The 20,718-nt window shown below is 39.5% G+C and overlaps 1 protein-coding gene across 1 annotated transcript in view; it reads right to left on the bottom strand.

Annotated features, from left to right (window-relative positions):
* Window positions 1-20,718, bottom strand: part of LOC126292307 (putative ATP-dependent RNA helicase DHX57) — a 181,856-nt gene that overhangs the window by 55,597 nt on the left and 105,541 nt on the right. Inside the window, exons 14-15 of the mRNA XM_049986239.1 lie at window positions 17,523-17,653; window positions 2,765-2,907 (exon numbers count right to left, since the gene is read on the bottom strand). Of these exons, the coding sequence (XP_049842196.1) occupies window positions 2,765-2,907; window positions 17,523-17,653 (274 nt within the window). The remainder of the gene's footprint in view (window positions 1-2,764; window positions 2,908-17,522; window positions 17,654-20,718) is intronic.

The following is a 20,718-nucleotide window of genomic DNA, read 5'->3' as shown; positions in this document are numbered from 1 at the left end:
TTCTATTTGCCCCCACTCTTCTTGACACAGCTCCATTCTTCACCATCTTCCCAACTCATACAACATTTCATTTGTAACCACATTTCCAGTGTCCCCAGCCCTCATTTTTTTCAGAATGTCCAGGAATCTGCACCATAAAAAACCCTGCACCACATATAGCATTTCTTTTGTCAATCTTTTCCTTGGTTGCCCACAATTCAATTTCCTTTTTTGTTAAACACAGGAAGGAATGAGGGATTCAGCCTTAAAAATCTTCCAACCACCTACCCAGTGACAAAGCATTTAGATATATAGAGGGAAAAAGAGACACTGAATATACATTGGTGTCCAAAATTAAAGCAACAAACAGCTATATCCCCATCCTGTGTCTAAGTGACAATACAAGGATTCACAGAATTACAGCTTTCGGCCTTCACACACACTCAACTACCACTCACGTCTGCAGTCTCAGGCAACTGAAACCACACTGCGAGCAGCAGCACCAGTGCATGATGGGAATGGGAACTGGATTGGGGGTAAGGAGGAGGCTGAGGTGGGAAGGGGGAGGGCTAGTATGGTAGAGGTGGGGACACTGAAGTGCTGCAGTTTAGACGAATGGCAGGTAAGGGGGTGGGGATTAAGTAGTGGGAAGGAGAGAAATAAAAAGAAATTAAAAGACTTGGTGTGGTGGTGAAAGGACAGCTGTGTAGTGCTGGAATGGGAACAGGGAGGGGGCTGGATGGGTGAGGGCAGTGACTAATGAAGGTTGAGGCCAGGAATGTTATGGGAACGTAAAATGCATTGCAGGGAAAGTTCCCACCTGCGCAACTGAGAAAAGTTGGTATTGGTAGGAAGGATCCATATGGTACAGGCTGTGAAGCTGTAATTGAAATGCGGTTTATCACGTTTGGCAACGTGTTCAGCAACAGGGTGGTCCATTTGTTTTTAGGCCAGTTTGTTGGTGGCCATTCATCCGGACAGACAGCTTGTTGGCTGTCATGCCTGCATAGAATGCAGCACAATGGTTACAGCTTAGCTTGTAAATCACATCACTGGTTTCACTGTTAGCCCTGCCTTTGATGGGATAGGTGATGCTAGTGACCGGACGGGAGTAGTTGGTGGCAGGAGGATGCACGGGACAGGTTTTGCATATAGGTCTATTACAGGGGTATAACCCATGAGGTAAGGGTTTGGGAACTGGGGTTGTGTAAGGATGGATGAATACGTTGTGTAAGTTCAGTGGATGGCGGAATACGATCTATAGGAGGGGTGGAAAGGACAGTGGGCAGGATATTTCTCATTTCAGGGCACAATGAGAGGTAACTGAAACCCTGGTAGAGAATGTAATTCAGTTGCTCCAGTTCCAGATGGTACTGAGTTACGAGCAGATGCTCCTCTGTGTCCGGACTTCAGGAGATGATGGGAGACTGGAAAGATAAGGTATGGAAGATTTGTTTTTGTACAAGGTTTGGAGGATAAGTACGGTCAGTGAAAGCTTCAGTGAGACCCTCAGCAGATTTTGAGAGGGACTGCTCGTCACTGCAAATGCCACGACCATGGGTGGCTAGGCTGTACGGAAGGGACTTCTCAGTATGGAATGGGTGGCAGCTGTCGAAGTGGGGGTATTGCTGGTGGTTAGTAGGTTTGATATGGACAGAGGTAACGATGTAGCCATCTCTGAGGTGGAGGTCAACATCTAGGAAGGTGGCTTGTTGGGTTGAGTAAGACCAGGTGAAGCAAATGGGGTAGAAGTTGTTGAGGTTCTGGAAGAATATGGATAGGGTGGCCTCACCTTCAATCCTGATAGCAAAGATGTCATCATGAATCTGAACCAGGTGGGTGCTTAGGATTATAGGATTTTAGGAAGGATTCCTCTAGATGCCCCATGAATAGGTTGGCATAGATGGTGCCATACAGGTGCCCATAGTCGTACCCCAGATTTGTTTGTAGGTAATGCCATCAAAGGAGAAGTAATTGTGGGTGAGGATATAGTTGGCCATGGTGACTAGGAAGGAGGTTGTTGGTTTGCAATCTATAGGGCATCTGGAAAGATAGTGTTCAATAGCAGTAAGGCCATGGGCATTAGAAATGTAAGTGCACAGGGTGGTGGCATCAATAGTGACGAGCATGTTGCAGTTGATCATGTTCGTATTTTGTACATTATTTCTACTTTCACCTGTTTACACTGTTTTCTGTCAAAATAAACACAAGCTTGCAAAATTTCTGTTTGTTCCTTTAATTTTAGACACCAGCGTGGTTCAGTATAAATTATTGTATACAGATAAAAGACCCTTACATTAAGAAATCGTTTAAATGATCAACATCCTAACACATTTTTCCACTGATATGATGTACAGTAATAATTGTAAAAGTAATTCGTTCCATATCATAGTGAGAGGTTGCCATTATGCTGCGCTAACATGCAAGTAACTAACTAAAGCAAACATTATTCACAGAACTGCTGTACCTTCTTGTGCGAGTTTTCAGTTAAAAACATTTGCAGTGTCAACAGTCAGGAGTACCTAGCACACTTACAAGTTACAACAGAGATAGTACAATGTCTTCTACCCTATTTTGCACAGCAAACCCCCTCACAGTGCTTGTACCTGTAGTTGAGATTCATCCCGCATATTACTAGTTCAAGACATACACTTTTTGTGAGCTCTTCCTGCTTTGGCACACAGTGAAGCGGTCAGGAGATAACAACTACATAAGGAAAAACTCTTTTTTGGAAAATAAAGGTTCCCCCGTTACCCACAGTGACACAGTAGCTGTATTTAATCACCTGAACACAAGTGCCTGCTCGTCACTTGAGAGGGATGAATGGAGAGGAACAAGCAGAAACTTGCCTGCCCTTGAGCCCAGAACAGGGTGTTCAGTCAGCTGATCATACAGCGTCATTATCTCAGCCATACCAGGCAAGAAGACCTGCAAAACAAATAAAATTTAAACTTGGTACTACTATTAATTGCCATAAACAAATTACACACAGAGAAACATCCACTGTAGTTTTAAATTTTTAGCTACTGAGCGAATTCCTTCATAAATGACTTTGTCCAATAGCTAAATACCTAACATTACACTATCGAATGTGCCCGTCTGCTATTCAACACTTCCCCTACTCAGTGAGTAGCAACATACCCTAAAAATAACTTTTTAAATTATCAATAACTGTATTTGTATACCATACTTGATGTTGTATAGGTTTAAAGGAGACCACTCACCGAAAAGTAGAAGCATTGAGTTGTTGACAGGCACACACAAAAGAAAGACAACATGCTAACTTCCGTAGTTATCGTTTGATGAGCTACAATAGAAAACAAACAGACCTATGCTGCCACACGGTGCTGGATAGACTAATAGTGTTGCTGCTATTGTTCATCAAGTGGACTAGTTGTGGTGGGGATCATATCGGGTGGTGTGGACAGAGGCAGAGGGAGGTGGGAGGCAGGGTCAGAGGTGGAGGTGGGTGGCTAGTGGCTCAGAGGGAGGCAGGAACGCTCGGAGGGGGAGGTGGAGGGGGTCTGGAAAATGGACTAGCAAGATTGTAGCAGTTGATGTGTAGTGGCACACGCTGAAGGCAACATGGGCCATGAATTGGGAGGGGGTGACAGGGCAGAGGAAGGGGAAACTGTTGGTTGGAGAGTGCACAAACATTGGGTTACCTGAGATTCTACATGGGATTCTAAAAGGTTAGAGGGTTGCCTGAGATTCTACAACAACTTTCTTACAACATTACTACAAGTTTTGTATTTATGATATGACAACTCGTATTTCAAATACTTGGGAAGCATAAAAGAAGAAAGCAGGAGAAATGATAAGGAGATTACAAGAAGCGGAAGGTAGGCACATGGATTTCTGCCGTGTGAGAAGCCTGTTCTGGAGGAAGGAGGTACTGCCAAAAATCAAACAAGTGTTATACCAAGTATATTACACTCCAGTACTCATGAATGCATCAGAAATGTGGGTAATGAAGAAAAGGCACAAGAGCAGGTTACGGGCTTGAAAGACGAAACTTTCAAAGGAGCAACCAGAACAGACAGAGTAAGGAATGAGACCACCACAGAAATAGTGAAAGAGAAGCCTGTGCAAGAGACTACAGAAAAGACAAGGTTAAAATGCAATGAGCACGTTAAAAGAATGGGTGTTGGCAGGAATTTCAATAGAGGCTCATATGCAATTATGTAGGAGGCAAGAAACCTAGAGAAAGGCCAAGAGACAATACATCATCGGAGTGGAGGAATGCGCTATAAAGGGAGGAGAAGACTGGGATGGAGTAGAGGGAAAAATGTGGTGGAATTACAGAAAAAGATGGAGAGGTTTATCTTCCAAACAGACCCAGACAGGTGCTACAAACTGTACAACAAGAACGACGATTTATATTCTGTACAATAAATTTTATATGTGTGACGCCCAGTCAATTATTAGTGGGTGTTCATTAACGTTCGTTGTACAAGTTCTCTCGTCTTGTCATTTATCCCCAAATCTTCCAGCTCTTTTATATTACATAAGGATTTGTTGCTTCTGATTATGTTGTTTATTTTGCTGCTGAAGGTCTTGGATACTGATGAGTGGAGATTAAGGGAATGCAACACACACACACACACACACACACACACACACACACACACACACACACACACACACACATGCACACACACACACGCACGCACGCTGAAGCAACCTTGGGTTGTGAAAGGTTGAAATTTGTGTGTGTGTGTGTGTGTGTGTGTGTGTGTGTGTGTGTGTGTGTGTGTGTTTTATTGTGTCTATCAACAAACCAACGCTTTCTCCTTTGGTAAGGGTGTGTGCAGACACCACACCAGAAGATGTTTGTATCTGGATGCTGGTCTCTGCTAGACTCCACTGATCACACCTGAGACTTTGGGCCCAATGTTGTTTCTTGTTGGGTGTTAGGAAAAATATGAACTAATGTATTACTATTTACTTCCTTTCATATACAGGGTGTCCCATTTATCTTGCTCACTCAGAATAACTTTTTTCCGGTGCATTAAATGAAAAAGTGTTTCAACCAATGTTTCTTAACTTCATTAGATAGTTCTTGCTGAGGATAAATGTTTTATGTATCCCCACAGATGTAGGAGATATGGGATAGAGGTTATATTTTTTAAATGGAACCATGTACTTTTTATCCAAGAATACACTTATTCTCTCCAAGAGATTTTCAAAAATGTATTACACTGTACCATTTTTGTCAATAAAACGTAGATGTGCGAACTATAAAGAGTACACAGGTTTTGAAGGAAGAGCTGTTTACTGTCTTGATTGTGTACATTACGTTCCCAATGTAGTATTGCTGTAGAGGTGTGGGTTTTGTGTATTACTTCTGACACATGTTAACACAAAGCTTTGTCATAAGTACTGTAATACAGTACTGTACAATAACAAGATCCAATAACTGTACAGTGAAGTACTTTAGCATTCTATGTTTATGGGTAATTTGTGGATTGTTTACACACACCTTGAAGAGGTTAAATAATTTAGTTAATGAAATGCACTGAACTTCTATTTAAATTAGAGAACTTATGTATTATTTATCATTTCCATAGCTACTAGTTTCTTGGATAAAATGATAGAATGTGATACGTTTTTGAAAAGCTCTTGGAGAGTATGAGACCCTTCAATACAATTTATAAAACTCCAATTAAAAAATTTAACCTCTATGCCATGTCTCCTACATCTATGGGTTTACATAAAATGTACACTCTCTGCATGAACTGTCCAGTGATGTTAAGAAACACTGGTTGAAACAATTTTTCATTTAAAGCACCAGAAAAAAGTTATTTTGGGTGAGCAGAATACATGGGACACCCTGTATATATGGCAAGAGAAATAAGAATACAGTTAGTGACAGTACGACACTGTTAATTCAATGAAAGCTGCATTCAAATGATGGGAAAAAGCATCCCAATTCAAAGGAATTTTTGTTTTTCTAATAATGTAATAATTTCTATGTCTACTGTCAAAAATTTCTAAATTCTATAATTCCCTCAAACTCTTATGAGAAGTCACATGACATTTACTTTGCTATGGTGATTCACTATTATCAAGTCTATTTTAACAACTCTTACAAAAGATTCATTTGCAACTTATGAATGAAATCATTTAATGGAGGAAATCTAAAGCAAGCTTTCAGATTCCTAAAATAAGAACAGCTACATGCTTACAGAACCTACTGAGACTACTTTCTTTTCTGATGACACTGTAACATTCTTATCTAAGTGTTACTGGAAGACTGTAACAGAGCAATGTTAAAAGTAGGCCTGAAAATAAATTGTAATAAGACTGACATGATATATAATCAAAAAGCAAATTGTAAATTAAATATGAAAAGCTCACTGAACTAATTGACAATTTTTTTTGTATTTAGGGTATTTCAAGATAAATTACATCGTGGAGGTTACTTTGTACTGCTACTAGTCAGTTCCTTTCCTGTTCCACTCGCAAATGAAGCAAGGGAAAAAGAGATTGTCTCTGTACAGGCCCTAAATTCCCTTATTTTGTCTTGCCTTCATGATTCTTATACGAAATGTAAGTTGGCAGTATTGCAATCATTCTGCTGCAAATGCCAGTTCTCTGTTTTCTTAATAGTGTTTCGCGAAAAGAATTTGATCTTCCTCTAGGGATTCCCATTTGGGTTTACAAGGCATCTCCTTAATACTCGTGTACTGATCAAACCTAGTTGGCAATAAATCTAACATTTTGCCTCTGAATTGCTTCGATGTCTTCCTTTAATCTGGCCTGGTGAGGATTCCAAACACTCGAGCAGTACTGAAGAACGGGTCACACTAGTCTTCTACATGTGATCTTGTCTATAAATGAGCTACATTTTCGTAGAATTCTCCCAATAAACCGAAGTCCACCATTCACCTTCTCTACTATCGACCTTATGCACTATCCTATTATTTATTATTTTCCAATGTTATGCCTAAATTTTCAACTGACCTGACTGTGCCAAGTACAGAATTGTTTTTCCTACTCATGTGCATTAACTTACATTTAAATATGTCTGCTTGTGTCTGTGTATGTGCGGATGGATATGTGTGTGTGTGCGCGAGTGTACACCTGTCCTTTTTTTCCCCTAAGGGAAGTCTTTCCGCTCCCGGGATTGGAATGACTCCTTACCCTCTCCCTTAAAACCCACATCCTTTCGTCTTTCCCTCTCCTTCCTGAAGAAGCAACCATCGGTTGCGAAAGCTAGTAATTCTGTGTGTGTGTTTGTGTGTTTTGTTCATGTGCCTGTCTGCCGGCGCTTTCCCGCTTGGTAAGTTTTGGAATCTTTGTTTTTAATATATTAACTTACATTTATCTACATTTAGAGCAACTTGCCACAAGGAGAGGTCCCCAATGGCGGGATCAACATTTTTAAAGTAGCTATATGTTGGCGTGGGTCAGTCCCATGTGCCACATCCTGGAGCCATTTATTCTACAGGGCCCTCGTTGGTAGGAAACTGATGAAAAACAATTTCGTGTGATTCTCTAGTCTTAAAAATAATAGTGTTATCCAGATCAGTGTTGCAGCATAGTGGTTAGAGATCCATCATTGATGTCCTAAAGCTTGTGCGATGACTTATCATTATGTTTATTCAAGTAACTAGCTTAAAAGTAATTATTTTATTTCTAATCCTTTGCCACATTATTTTAATCACCACACTAACTTTATTTGCTCCCATTTCTTCTTTCTATAATTAGTTTTTCATTTGGTATCTTTCTAGATGTGAATTTAATTATTCTTATCTGTCAATCATAAAATTTAAATATCTGAAAGCATTTATCCCTCAGTTAAAAAATGAAAGCTGAAATAATCTACTTAATTGCCTCATTGTTTCCAAAACACGTTTTTCGTTACAAAATATACTTTTTTTAAATTGTTATTATCATACAAACATTTAAAATAAATTATTGTTGTGTTATGGTCAAAATAATCCATCTGAAGATTTAAATGAAAGGACAGATTACAAAGAAAACTAAATTCATGTAATAACAGATTATGGAGAAAACTTAATTCAAGCAAAATCAGCAACAGAAATACTGAATTCAATAACGTGGACTGTAATATAAGATGATAAAATAGAAGAAATTAAATCAATGTTAATACATAAAAATCACATTGGCAAACATTCAAATGAAAAAGTTGAGAGCAAACGAAAAATTTAATGTGAGGAGTAAAATGACAGTAGAAAGGATTAGAAATGAAAAAATTACATTTACACCAATTGATTAAATAAAAATAATGATCAAATTTATTTCAATGAAGATTTAAAAATAAAAAGTTTTAAAACACCTGACTTGATTCAAACCCAGTTTTTTTCATGTCACGTACATATCTTAAGCCACTAAACTACACCACCACTCTGCAGTTTATCAACATTTTTACAACTCTAGAGTATTAAGCAAAATCCACAATTTTTATTTGTCGATAACAAGGGTACACTTTGATGAATGTCTGCAGTGTGTGGCACCTGGTACCCTAATCTATACCACTGTATAATTGCTTTCAAAATGTCCATCTGACCCAGGGGGACCTTTCCATTTAAGTCATCCTCCATCCATCAACAGTCACGAAGGGACACTTTTCCATACACTACATCATCAGCCACACCAGTCTGGAGCTCATCCTATCCATCAGGTTGTTTAGGTATATACAGAACAAGAACAGTCCTGTCACACTTCCCTGGGGTACTCCTGATGAAACACCCTCGTTTCTGATGAGCACTTGCCATTCAGGACAACACGCTGGCTTCTTTTACTTATGAACTCTTTGAGCCACTCACATAGTGGGTTCCTAATCCATATGCTCATACCTTTGTTAATAATCTGCAGTGGGTCTCAGTGCCAAACACTTCTCAGAAATGTAATAATATGGGATCTGCCTTTTGCCCTACATGTACAGTTTGCAGGATACTGTGTGAGAAAAGGACATGCTGATTTTTGCACAAGCAGCGCTTTCTAGGTCTGCACTGTCTCAAGGAAATTATTACATCCAAATGTATGATATGGTCAAAAATTCTGCAGCACAACAATGTTAAGTGTTGTAACGGCAATCGGAACAGTCGAGGGGTTGTAGTGACAGAAACGCGGTGGGACCCGCGGAGCGGCCCGCGAACAACAACAAAACAGGAGAGGACAGACACAACCAACGAAGGACCTTATGACACAACAAGAACGGACAACAGAGTCAAGAACACCAAACAAGACAACCACGTCCACTCGTAAAGAAAACAAGAATGTCAATAAACTGTCTAATACGAGGCGATATGTCCCGAGACGTATGCAAGGTTACACTGGCAGGTTGAGCAACAGGCAGGCGCTTAAGTACTCGATCGGGAATGTCGCTATTGGCTGCTGCAACCACGTGTTCCACTGTGGCACCCTCACTCTAAATGTGGGCCAGGAGGCGCGCACCTCCACAGCTTACGGTGCGATGCCACAGAGACCTCTATGGATCTTCGACATCCATGATGTCTGGCGGGGATTCAAATTCTGCGGCGCAGGGTACCAGATTAAGGATATTGGTGTGTAATTTTGCAGGTCCATTCTTTTACCCTTTTTATACAAAAGACACCTGCACTTGAGTCTTTGTGCTGGTCGCGAGATTTGCAGTAAATGCAAAAGACATAAAGGGCTAATGCTGAAGAGTACTCCCTCTAAAAGCGAACTGGATTACATCTGGACCAGTTGACTTCTTAATGACACAATGGAGGGAAAAGAAATAAAGACAAGAGTTAAAAATGGCCTGAAGTGCTTTTGGTAGACTAAAGAGCTTTCAAAACTATTCTTCTAAGAAGTTTACAATTTGTCTGTTTTACCAGTTTTGATTTAAAGCAACTATACACGGTTTTTTTTTTTTTTTTTTTTTTTTTTTTTTTTTTTTTTTTTTTTAGGGGATTACAAACTGAATACTGTTTTGCAAAAAATGGGGAGAGGCACGTTAGGAGTTGCTAGGGAGGGAGGGAAGAAAAGGGGTATATGCAGATAAGAAAAACATTTCCTGTATTTTTCCCAGATTTCCCTGATTAAAAATATTCCCGAGTGAAAACACACTTTTTTCAGTCGAAAACATGCAACACCAAGGGAGAAAGGACTTTTTTATGTTAACTGACAATATACCTTCCGTAACAGCGGTTGAAATAATAAATGCTTTGACAGGTAACAGTTTTATACACCAGTGTAACTTCCCAGCACTTTAGGAAATGAAAGTCAGCAAAAAGCAGTGTGTTTCGGCTAGTCTTGAAGCACAGTAACATGTAGACTACATATTTTCCTATTACAAAAGTACAAATACAAATTCCACCAAATACAGCACAATAGCTTATGAAGCACTGAAATTGAGATTGTGCTACATGATGTGCTTTTCAGTCAGCCAAGTAACATCACTGGTAAGTAGTGCGAACACTTAAATAGGAAAAGTTAACAGTTTAAACTTATATACATACAGTATAGCCACGAGAACTGCTAAGCTTTTACCTATAATACTGGTCATCAAATTTTTTTGTTGTTTTTTTTCCAAGGGTGTTGTCAGGTTAGATCCTAAGAGCACAACTTGAAAACTGCAGTATCTGAATACTTCTGCCAAGCACGATTATAAATTTCCCTGCTGTGCACTGTAGTTCTGTTGAGCACTCTGACTTCTCCACAGAAAAGCCAATTACATGTGAATTTTCTCAAGAACTCACCTTGCTCTTCCCCCTCTCCCAATAATCATTCTTTTTGTAATCATTACTGCACAATTTGTAATCTAAGAAAGAAGTAAAATAAATAGGAAGAACTAACCTTGAAACTTGGTCTTTTTTGCCGTATGTTACCCTTTAAGAAATATCAAACACAAATGTGCCAATAAAGTAATAGTGTCACGTAGAAGAAGGTGTAACTACATGAATGACTAACACTTACTTCACTTAATGTAGGTTTAGTCAGCACTTGCACATACAAGAGTACGGAGCGAACTGCCTCCGGCCAGAACACACACAGTATATATACAGTTACAGAACATTCCAGTACAATGATTCTTGATATTTGTGGATACTACTACAATGTCTTCGAACCAAATATAGAAATTGAAATTTTATAGTTGAAGTGAGTTTTGAACTCTTGACCCTCCATGCAACAGTCTAGTGTGATTACTGCTACACCACAGTGACGGTGCTACTCAACTTCTGCAATAATAGCGTAAATAGCTAGTCTTCTGGGCTCAAAATTTTTCTAAGCAGTCGGTCCTCAAAGAGTTAAGTCTCAAATGACAGTCAAACACTCAGCGAGTTAAGAAATTATTCACATATTCTCAAAAGTAACATAATTCATCCTTCTCAAACCACCATTTGCAATATTTTTTCGTGACCTGTTACAAAAGCAAACAGTTGTGATACGTTCATCAAAAGCAGTTTGTTGTTACTGCACAGTTTTTCTCATAAAGCCTGCAACACATTTTGTTGTCAGCATACTCTTGTGTGTGCACTGTGTTTTGTTGTGTAAATGGCACATTTTCTTTGCAATTTGAGTTTTATTTTGGTGTTATCCTCTCGTTTATATTTTACTGCAGCAGTATTATTCTGCAGTAGTGGGCTGAAGTAAAATTCTTCATTAAAGTATCAGTTATTGCTAGACAAAATTACAAAAATTTTACTGAAAACGAAAACAATGAAAAATTCCTGGTATTTGAGAACATTTCCAGGTTCTTCCCAGACAAAAAAAATTCTGCTTTTTCCCCACATTTAACGGTTGTCCTAGGGCATATACAAAGAGTGGGGGTCTAAAAGTTTCTAGCCTAACAAATAAAGAACGACAAATATTTCGTAACACAAATTTATTTTCAATATAATACCCATGTACACTAACACAATTGCATGCATGCTCAGATAACTTCTGCAAACCATTCAAATAAAAGGTTTCAATTTAGAGTCCAACCAAGTGCACACAGCATCAATCATTGCTTTATCACTGTCAAAGCGTAATCCTTTGAGGTCTTTTTTTAGGTTTGGGAAAAGAAAGAAGTCTGATGGAGCTAAATCTGGAGAAAATATCAGATGATATAATTCAAACCTGCAGTCACGCATATTTTCCAGTGTTGTGAGCTTTGTGTGCCGGTGCATTATCTTGACACAAAAGAACTCTGGACGCCAATTTTCCACACCTTTCTTTCTTTATCTCTTCTCTTGAACAGTGCAGGAGAGTGCAATAATATGATGCATTGATAGTTACATCCTTTTGCAAGTAATCCATCATAATTACCCCTTATGCATCCCTGAAGACCAATGCCATCACCTTACCGACTGATTACTGCACCCAGAACTCTTTTGGGATAGGGGGTGAAGGATGTTTCCACTGCTGTGACAGTTGTTTTGTTTCAGGATCAAAGTGGTGAACCCACATTTCAGCCACTGTCACATACTTTGCAAGAAAGCCGTCTTCATCTGCTTCAAATTGACAGATGATTTCTTCACAACACTGCACATGCTCCCAACTCTGATCTGCATTCAAGTCTTTCGGGACCCGACGAGATGAAACTTTCGGCATATCCAGAATATCTACAACAGTATCATGATAATGTCCATGGTATGTTCCAAATGTGGTTTCAATGTGCTGCAACATTGTTCGAAGTCGTATTGTGAATTGGAGTCACTGTTTCATCAGTGGCAATGGCGACATGCCTTCTGCTCCTAGGCGCGTCTTCCACACTCATTCTTCCACATTTGAAATCAGGCAAAAGTTTTTCAGTTGCACAAGCAGAGCACTGTCCTTAAGCATATTCCACATGTCCGCCGCAATTTCCTTGGGCGCCATCCCCTTCAAATGAAGATATTCAATCACAGCATGGTTCTTCATTCTCTCGACATTTGCCATTTTGCTTACACTACGGTATACAATGCATCCTAGCGGCAACACTAACAAAGCTGGACCCACGAAATTTGAATTGCATACCCATGAACCATGGACCTTGCCGTTGGTGGGGAGGCTTGCGTGCCTCAGCGATACAGATGGCCGTACCTTAGGTGCAACCACAACGGAGGGGTATCTGTTGAGAGGCCAGACAAACGTGTGGTTCCTGAAGAGGGGCAGCAGCCTTTTCAGTAGTTTCAGGGGCAACAGTCTGGATGATTGACTGATCCGGCCTTGCAACATTAACCAAAACGGCCTTGCTGTGCTGGTACTGCGAACGGCTGAAAGCAAGGGGAAACTACAGCCGTAATTTTTCCCGAGGACATGCAGCTTTACTGTATGATTAAATGATGATGGCATCCTCTTGGGTAAAATATCCCGGAGGTAAAATAGTCCCCCATTCGGATCTCCGGGCGGGGACTACTCAGGAGGATGTCCTTATCAGGAGAAAGAAAACTGGTGTTCTACGGATCGGAGCGTGGAATGTCAGATCCCTTAATCGGGCAGGTAGGTTAGAAAATTTAAAAAGGGAAATGGATAGGTTAAAGTTAGATATAGTGGGAATTAGTGAAGTTCGGTGGCAGGAGGAACAAGACTTCTGGTCAGGTGACTACAGGGTTATAAACACAAAATCAAATAGGGGTAATGCAGGAGTATGTTTAATAATGAATAGGAAAATAGGAATGCGGGTAAGCTACTAAAAACAGCATAGTGAACGCATTATTGTGGCCAAGATAGACACGAAGCCCACACCTACTACAGTAGTACAAGTTTATATGCCAACTAGCTCTGCAGATGACGAAGAAATTGAAGAAATGTACGATGAAATAAAAGAAATTATTCAGATAGTGAAGGGAGACGAAAATTTAATAGTAATGGGTGACTGGAATTCGAGTGTAGGAAAAGGGAGAGAAGGAAACATAGTAGGTGAATATGGATTGGGGCTAAGAAATGAAAGAGGAAGCCGCCTAGTAGAATTTTGTACAGAGCACAACTTAATCATAGCTAACACTTGGTTTAAGAATCATGAAAGAAGGTTGTATACGTGGAAGAACCCTGGAGATACTAAAAGGTATCAGACAGATTATATAATGGTAAGACAGAGATTTAGGAACCAGGTTTTAAGTTGTAAGACATTTCCAGGGACAGATGTGGACTCTGACCACAATCTATTGGTTGTGACCTGTAGATTAAAACTGAAGAAACTGCAAAAATGTGGGAAATTAAGGAGATGGGACCTGGATAAACTGTAAGAACCAGAGGTTGTACAGAGTTTCAGGGAGAGCATAAGGGAACAATTGACAGGAATAGGGGAAAGAAATACGGTAGAAGAAGAATGGGTAGCTCTGAGGGATGAAGTAGTGAAGGCAGCAGAGGATAAAGTAGGTAAAAGGACGAGGGCTGCTAGAAATCCTTGGGTAACAGAAGAAATATTGAATTTAATTGATGAAAGGAGAAAATATAAAAATGCAGTAAATGAAGCAGGCAAAAAGGAATACAAACGTCTCAAAAATGAGATCGACAGGAAGTGCAAAATGGCTAAACAGGAATGGCTAGAGGACAAATGTAAGGATGTAGAAGCTTATCTCACTAGGGGTAAGATAGATACTGCCTACAGGAAAATTAAAGAGACCTTTGGAGAGAAGAGAACCACGTGTATGAATATCAAGAGCTCAGATGGCAACCCAGTTCTAAGCAAAGAAGGGAAGGCAGAAAGGTGGAAGGAGTATATAGAAGGTTTATACAAGGGTGATGTACTTGAGGACAATATTATGGAAATGGAAGAGGATGTAGATGAAGACGAAATGGGAGATACGATACTGCGTGAAGAGTTTGACAGAGCATTGAAAGACCTGAGTCGAAACAAGGCCCCCGGAGTAGACAACATTCCATTAGAACTACTGACGGCCTTGGGAGAGCCAGTCATGACAAAACTCTACCACCTGGTGAGCAAGATGTATGAGACAGGCGAAATACCCTCAGACTTCAAGAAGATTATAATAATTCCAATCCCAAAGAAAGCAGGTGCTGACAGATGTGAAAATTACTGAACTATCAGTTTAATAAGTCACAGCTGCAAAATACTAACGCGAATTCTTTACAGACGCATGGAAAAACTGGTAGATGCGGACCTCGGGGAGGATCAGTTTGGATTCCGTTGAAATGTTGGAACACGTGAGGCAATACTGACCTTACGACTTATCTTAGAAGAAAGATTAAGAAAAGGCAAACCTACGTTTCTAGCATTTGTAGACTTAGAGAAAGCTTTTGACAATGTTGACTGGAATACTCTTTTTCAAATTCTAAAGGTGGCAGGGGTAAAATACAGGGAGCGAAAGGCTATTTACAATTTGTACAGAAACCAGATGGCAGTCATAAGAGTCGAGGGGCATGAAAGGGAAGCAGTGGTTGGGAAGGGAGTGAGACAGGGTTGTAGCCTCTCCCCAATGTTATTCAATCTGTATATTGAGCAAGCAGTAAAGGAAACAAAAGAAAAATTTGGAGTATGTATTAAAATTCATGGAGACGAAGTAAAAACTTTGAGGTTCGCCGATGACATTGTAATTCTGTCAGAGACGGAGGAGCAGGACTTGGAAGAGCAGTTGAACGGAATGGACAGTGTCTTGAAAGGAGGATATAAGATGAACATCAACAAAAGCAAAACGAGGATAATGGAATGTAGTCCAATTAAATCGGGTGATGCTGAGGGAATTAGATTAGGAAATGAGACACTTAAAGTAGTAAAGGAGTTTTGCTATTTAGGAAGTAAAATAACTGATGATGGTCGAAGTAGAGAGGATATAAAATGTAGACTGGCAATGGCAAGGAAAGCATTTCTGAAGAAGAGAAATTTGTTAACATCGAATATAGATTTAAGTGTCAGGAAGTCATTTCTGAAAATATTTGTTTGGAGTGTAGCCATGTATGGAAGTGAAACATGGACGATAACTAGTTTGGACAAGAAGAGAATAGAAGCTTTCGAAATGTGGTGCTACAGAAGAATACTGAAGATAAGGTGGATAGATCACGTAACTAATGAGGAGGTATTGAATAGGATTGGGGAGAAGAGAAGTTTGTGGCACAACTTGACTAGAAGAAGGGATCGATTGGTAGGACATGTTTTGAGGCATCAAGGGATCACAAATTTAGCATTGGAGGTCAGTGTGGAGGGTAAAAATCGTAGAGGGAGACCGAGAGATGAGTACACTAAGCAGATTCAGAAGGATGTAGGTTGCAGTAGGTACTGGGAGATGAAGAAGCTTGCACAGGATAGAGTAGCATGGAGAGCTGCATCAAACCAGTCTCAGGACTGAAGACCACAACAACAACAACCCACAAAGAGTCACCATACAAATAGGTCGTGGTGGTATTGTTTGTTCGAGACATTACGGTAACTATCTCGGGCTAGAAACTTTGTGACCACCCTGCGTACACACTGCAGACAACAAACAAAGAGATTAGTGAGACAACCTGAAAAAACTGGAGTAGAAAACATAAATTTGCAGAAGACTCAAGCTCTGCCCACCCAAACGCAACACACTGACAGCTGTTCATTAATTAGTGGTGCAGGGGAATGAGCTGACAATGAAAATATGTGACAAACGTACATAGTAAATGGGTTAATCGTTTCGCTTCACAATGGCTACACAGCAAAAATGCTGTAGTACACAAAATAAAAGTAAAATAGAAATGCCTAACAGTCAATGCAGGGAATTTCTTTCTTTCAGGAACAATACACTACCACTTACGGAACTTGCGTGTCAACTTTTCTGCTTATTTATTCGAACAGTTTCCTCTATACCCTCACAAGGCTGAGGGACCTCCATGTCAGACCTTGATGCTAACATTAAGGAATTAACTGAAGCACTCTGATATCGGAGTTGGCTTTACATTGGTCTCATCTAAATTGATGGCCAAATAATTTGAAACCTAATTCAGATTTAACCATAAGCTATTCTATTGTGGTGTTATATTTATGCCTTACGTTTATGCTAATACTTGATATCTGTTCTGCTGTATTTGCAGCTCTCATAAATACAATATTTTTATCATTTTAAACATTTACTTAAAGCAATTTTTTTAAATATTTAAAACATCAAGTTCATAACTTTTCCTAATACTAGAGATTTTTGAAATCCATTAACAGGATTAAACATGTATTTGCTCATGCTGGACATCTTACTGCATCAAATAAGAGTCTACTGCAGCTTGTCTATTTTGGGAAGAAGTTAATGTATATCATAGGTGTTGAAAAAAATAGGGTAGAATTAGTTGTTAGACACCTTTGTTATGATCTCTCAGAAGTAATAGTAAAACATAAAAATTCTTTGTACAAATATGCTAGAAATATTAAAAATATGCTAGAAATATTAAAAATATGAAAGTTCTTAGGTATTAGGGCGACCAACAGTTAACTTTGTATACCTGCTTCTCCCTTTTTAAGAAAGGTTGCAGAATTAGGTTCTAAAGTAGCTCTAGTACAAACTATAATGTACCAATACTGTCATTACTATAAATGCTATCATTAATGTTGTTAAATAGAAATGCTTTGTGTAATAGTCCAGACCATTGAACATAATTTTCTTTTCTTTTCATATTTTAGACTACCTGGGAAAATCAGTGTTTAACAATCAGGCTACACTCACCAGGATTGATCCTTTCCGTGGGTATTTGTGATCACCTTCCGCAATCCACACCAACACTGCCTCAATAAGTTCATAGTTGATTTTTTCATAATCCAACAGATACAATGATTTGCATGTCGTCGTACTGTAATCTGTGAATAAACAAAAGGAGTTGGGGATTAACATTCCTGTCACAAAAACTAGATTACAAAGAAATTGTTCAACACAAAATCTTAAAAGAACATCGACTTAGTTTTTTCATATAAACAGGAAATTAGCCAGAGTGAAATTCCAGTTCAAAACTACACATTGAAAACGAGGCTGAACACAACATCAAAGCGTCCAGCACCATGTTTCAAGGAAAGATTTAAGTGTATAGTCATATCATTGCCAGATGCCCATATCGATACCATCATCCTTCGGTGCTCCCTCTCATAGCAAGGGTGTAATTGTTGTAATGGAAATTACGCTTACTAAGCGGTGAGTGTTGACATGTACCCATGATCAGACCTATTAATCGCCACTACATCACAAATAATATAATCACTTACAAATGGTTGTCCTACACTAAAGGGTGACATATTGAGATGTCAGTTAAATGTGTTCCATCTGGAATACTTTTCTGAACAGTTACTGACTTTCAAATGGGTGTGTCTCTCTTCACGGAAATTATTGATTATCCACAGTAGGATGGTTTTTGGGAAATGTGAGCACATGCAAGATAAAGTGTACACTGAACAAAAATATTTCACGAATAGAAGAAAATACACTTCATTATTCTATCATGGAGATTACACACATCTGTGTCATGATAGTTACAAGCTTTCAAGAACATGAACTGAGTGTTATGCAAACAATTTGCACTGTGCATATCAATAGACTGTGAACAGTGCAATTCGAATTTTATGTACGTTGCTTCTGGTCTCAACAGACGCATAATATCACCACAATTGTGTGAGTAATTACTAAGTATGGCCTTTCCCCGGCCCTGCAAACATTAGTAACTACAGAAACACATGCCCCTGGTGAAATGGAGGCATATGGCTGAGCAAGTCACAACAGATCAGGTACTCTGACATTACAGGCACCTATGACCAGCATTCGTTATCATAGTAGAAGTCTGCACGGAAGCATGTACACATGTTTCTGCCAGGTCACATACAAGATAGCATTCCATTTTACTAAGTGAGCACATTATAACTGGTATATATTTATATCTTCTGCTTGTGGATTTTGCAGTCTATAAACTCCAATAACGCTATGCAGTTGGTGATGTATCTTCAAAATAACTGTCTCCAGTCATCCTAGTTCTGGTTCTATGATTATGTTAACTTTTTGCTTCTCTCCTAACTTTTTGCTTCTCTCTTATTTCCAGTCGCCTTCACTAAACTGAAAATAGACCTACATCCAGGGCGTATATGTGGACAAGGAAAAAAAAAATTCCTGGATTTTTTTCGGATTTCCCAGTTAAAAATACACTTTCTACCAGATGAAAACACATTTTTTCTGTGTTATTAAGTGACAGTATATTTTCCCTCGGAACTGTAAAACTATCAATCCTCTGAATGGTTATGTTTATATACACAGGCATAGAATTTCCCCACCACTTTAGAAAACGAAATTCCACCAAACACCGCATGTTACTTTCCGAACCATTGTAACTGAGATTGTGATGCGCTTTTGTAAGCCAGCCATAGCTTATGTCACATGATCCCGCCAGCTGATGACAGCGGATATTCAGACCACAGGACACATGATGCAGTCAGCTAATAGCAACATCACTGTTAAGTAGTGCGGATACACAAACAAGAAAAGTTAGTGTTTTAATACACATAGTGTTGCTACAAGAAAAGCAAAGCTTTCACATTTAATATTGGTCTCTAAGGTTAATAAGCTGCAAGAGAAGCTAACCTTTCACATATAATGTTGATATTTCTGTGTGTGTTACATTTTAAGATATATCACACAAATGTGGCAGTAAAATTTTTAGCTGAGTCCAGTGACTTGTCCTCAAAGCTCTCCACAAATAAATTAGCTACCGCAGAGGAGGGAGAGCTTCCGGAACACTACATCAATTTGCTCATAATAACGACATGAATGTCTGATGATCTGAGCTCCAAATACTTCTAAATGGCTCATCATTAAACACTCTGTGATTTAAGAAATTCATCGTACTTTCTCGCACATAGTTCAACTAGCATAAAAGGAAATTTACTTTGAACGTAAAGCATTCCAAGAAACCATTCGCAATATTTTCCCGCGACCTGTTAGAAATAGGTTCGTTTCAGTAGTCATCACAGTGTGCCAGATAACAGGTGCCACTGCGCTTTGGCAGTTGCTATGACGCAGGACGCCTAATGTTTGTACTTGTAAAACTTTAAAAGATCTTACATTATGTCATAAAAGAAAAGAGACATCAGAGGATACTCCAAGAATATTGGAATTTCGTGAACCATACTAAAATGGCACCTTTAAAGTGCATACTTAAAGAGCACATTCATATGTCCAAATTCCCAATGAAGTACGCCTCGACCTGATATTAAGCTTATCAGTGGGAAGGGGGGGGAGAGGGGGGGGGGCATGAACTGTGATAAGTCACCCTACACCGCATAGTTACCCCACGCGGCTTATGATTCATTCAGAAATCAACTTAGAGAGTGTGTTCAAAAACCAACAGGGATGTGCATCAAAATCATATGAGCAATCGACAGACCAACGTTCGCTGGATGCTAGGCGCTTTGTGAAACATGCATCTAGCTGCTGGCTGCGACTGCTTACATAGCCAACAGCCCCATTCCTGTAGCCAGAAACGGGAGAAGGTACTATTCACACACCACTCAACTGTGCATGCGCATAAGCCCACTCATAGCTGCTAAAATGAATCTGATGTAAATAGTTGTGACGTCACACTCATCGGAGGCAATTTGTTGTTATGAAGCATTGCAGTCTTCCTAAAGGTTCGAAAATGGTTCAAATGGCTCTGAGCACTATGGGACTTAAATTCTGAGGTCACCTGTCACCTAGAACAACTTAAACCTAACTAACCTAAGGACATGACACACATCCATGCCTGATGCAGGATTTGAACCTGTGACACTAGCAGTCGCACGGTTACAGACGTAGCACCTAGAACCGCTCTGCCACTCCGGCAGGCTCTTCCTAAGGCCTTTGATACATTTTGCTGTTGGCAAATGCTTGCATGAGCACTGTGTTTTGC

The sequence above is a fragment of the Schistocerca gregaria genome, chromosome 9, assembly GCF_023897955.1.
Source record: "Schistocerca gregaria isolate iqSchGreg1 chromosome 9, iqSchGreg1.2, whole genome shotgun sequence".
Classification (NCBI taxonomy): Eukaryota; Metazoa; Arthropoda; class Insecta; order Orthoptera; family Acrididae; genus Schistocerca; species Schistocerca gregaria.
The sequence above is the reverse complement of the archived record's forward strand: the minus strand, read 5'-3'. Positions and strand labels throughout refer to the sequence as shown.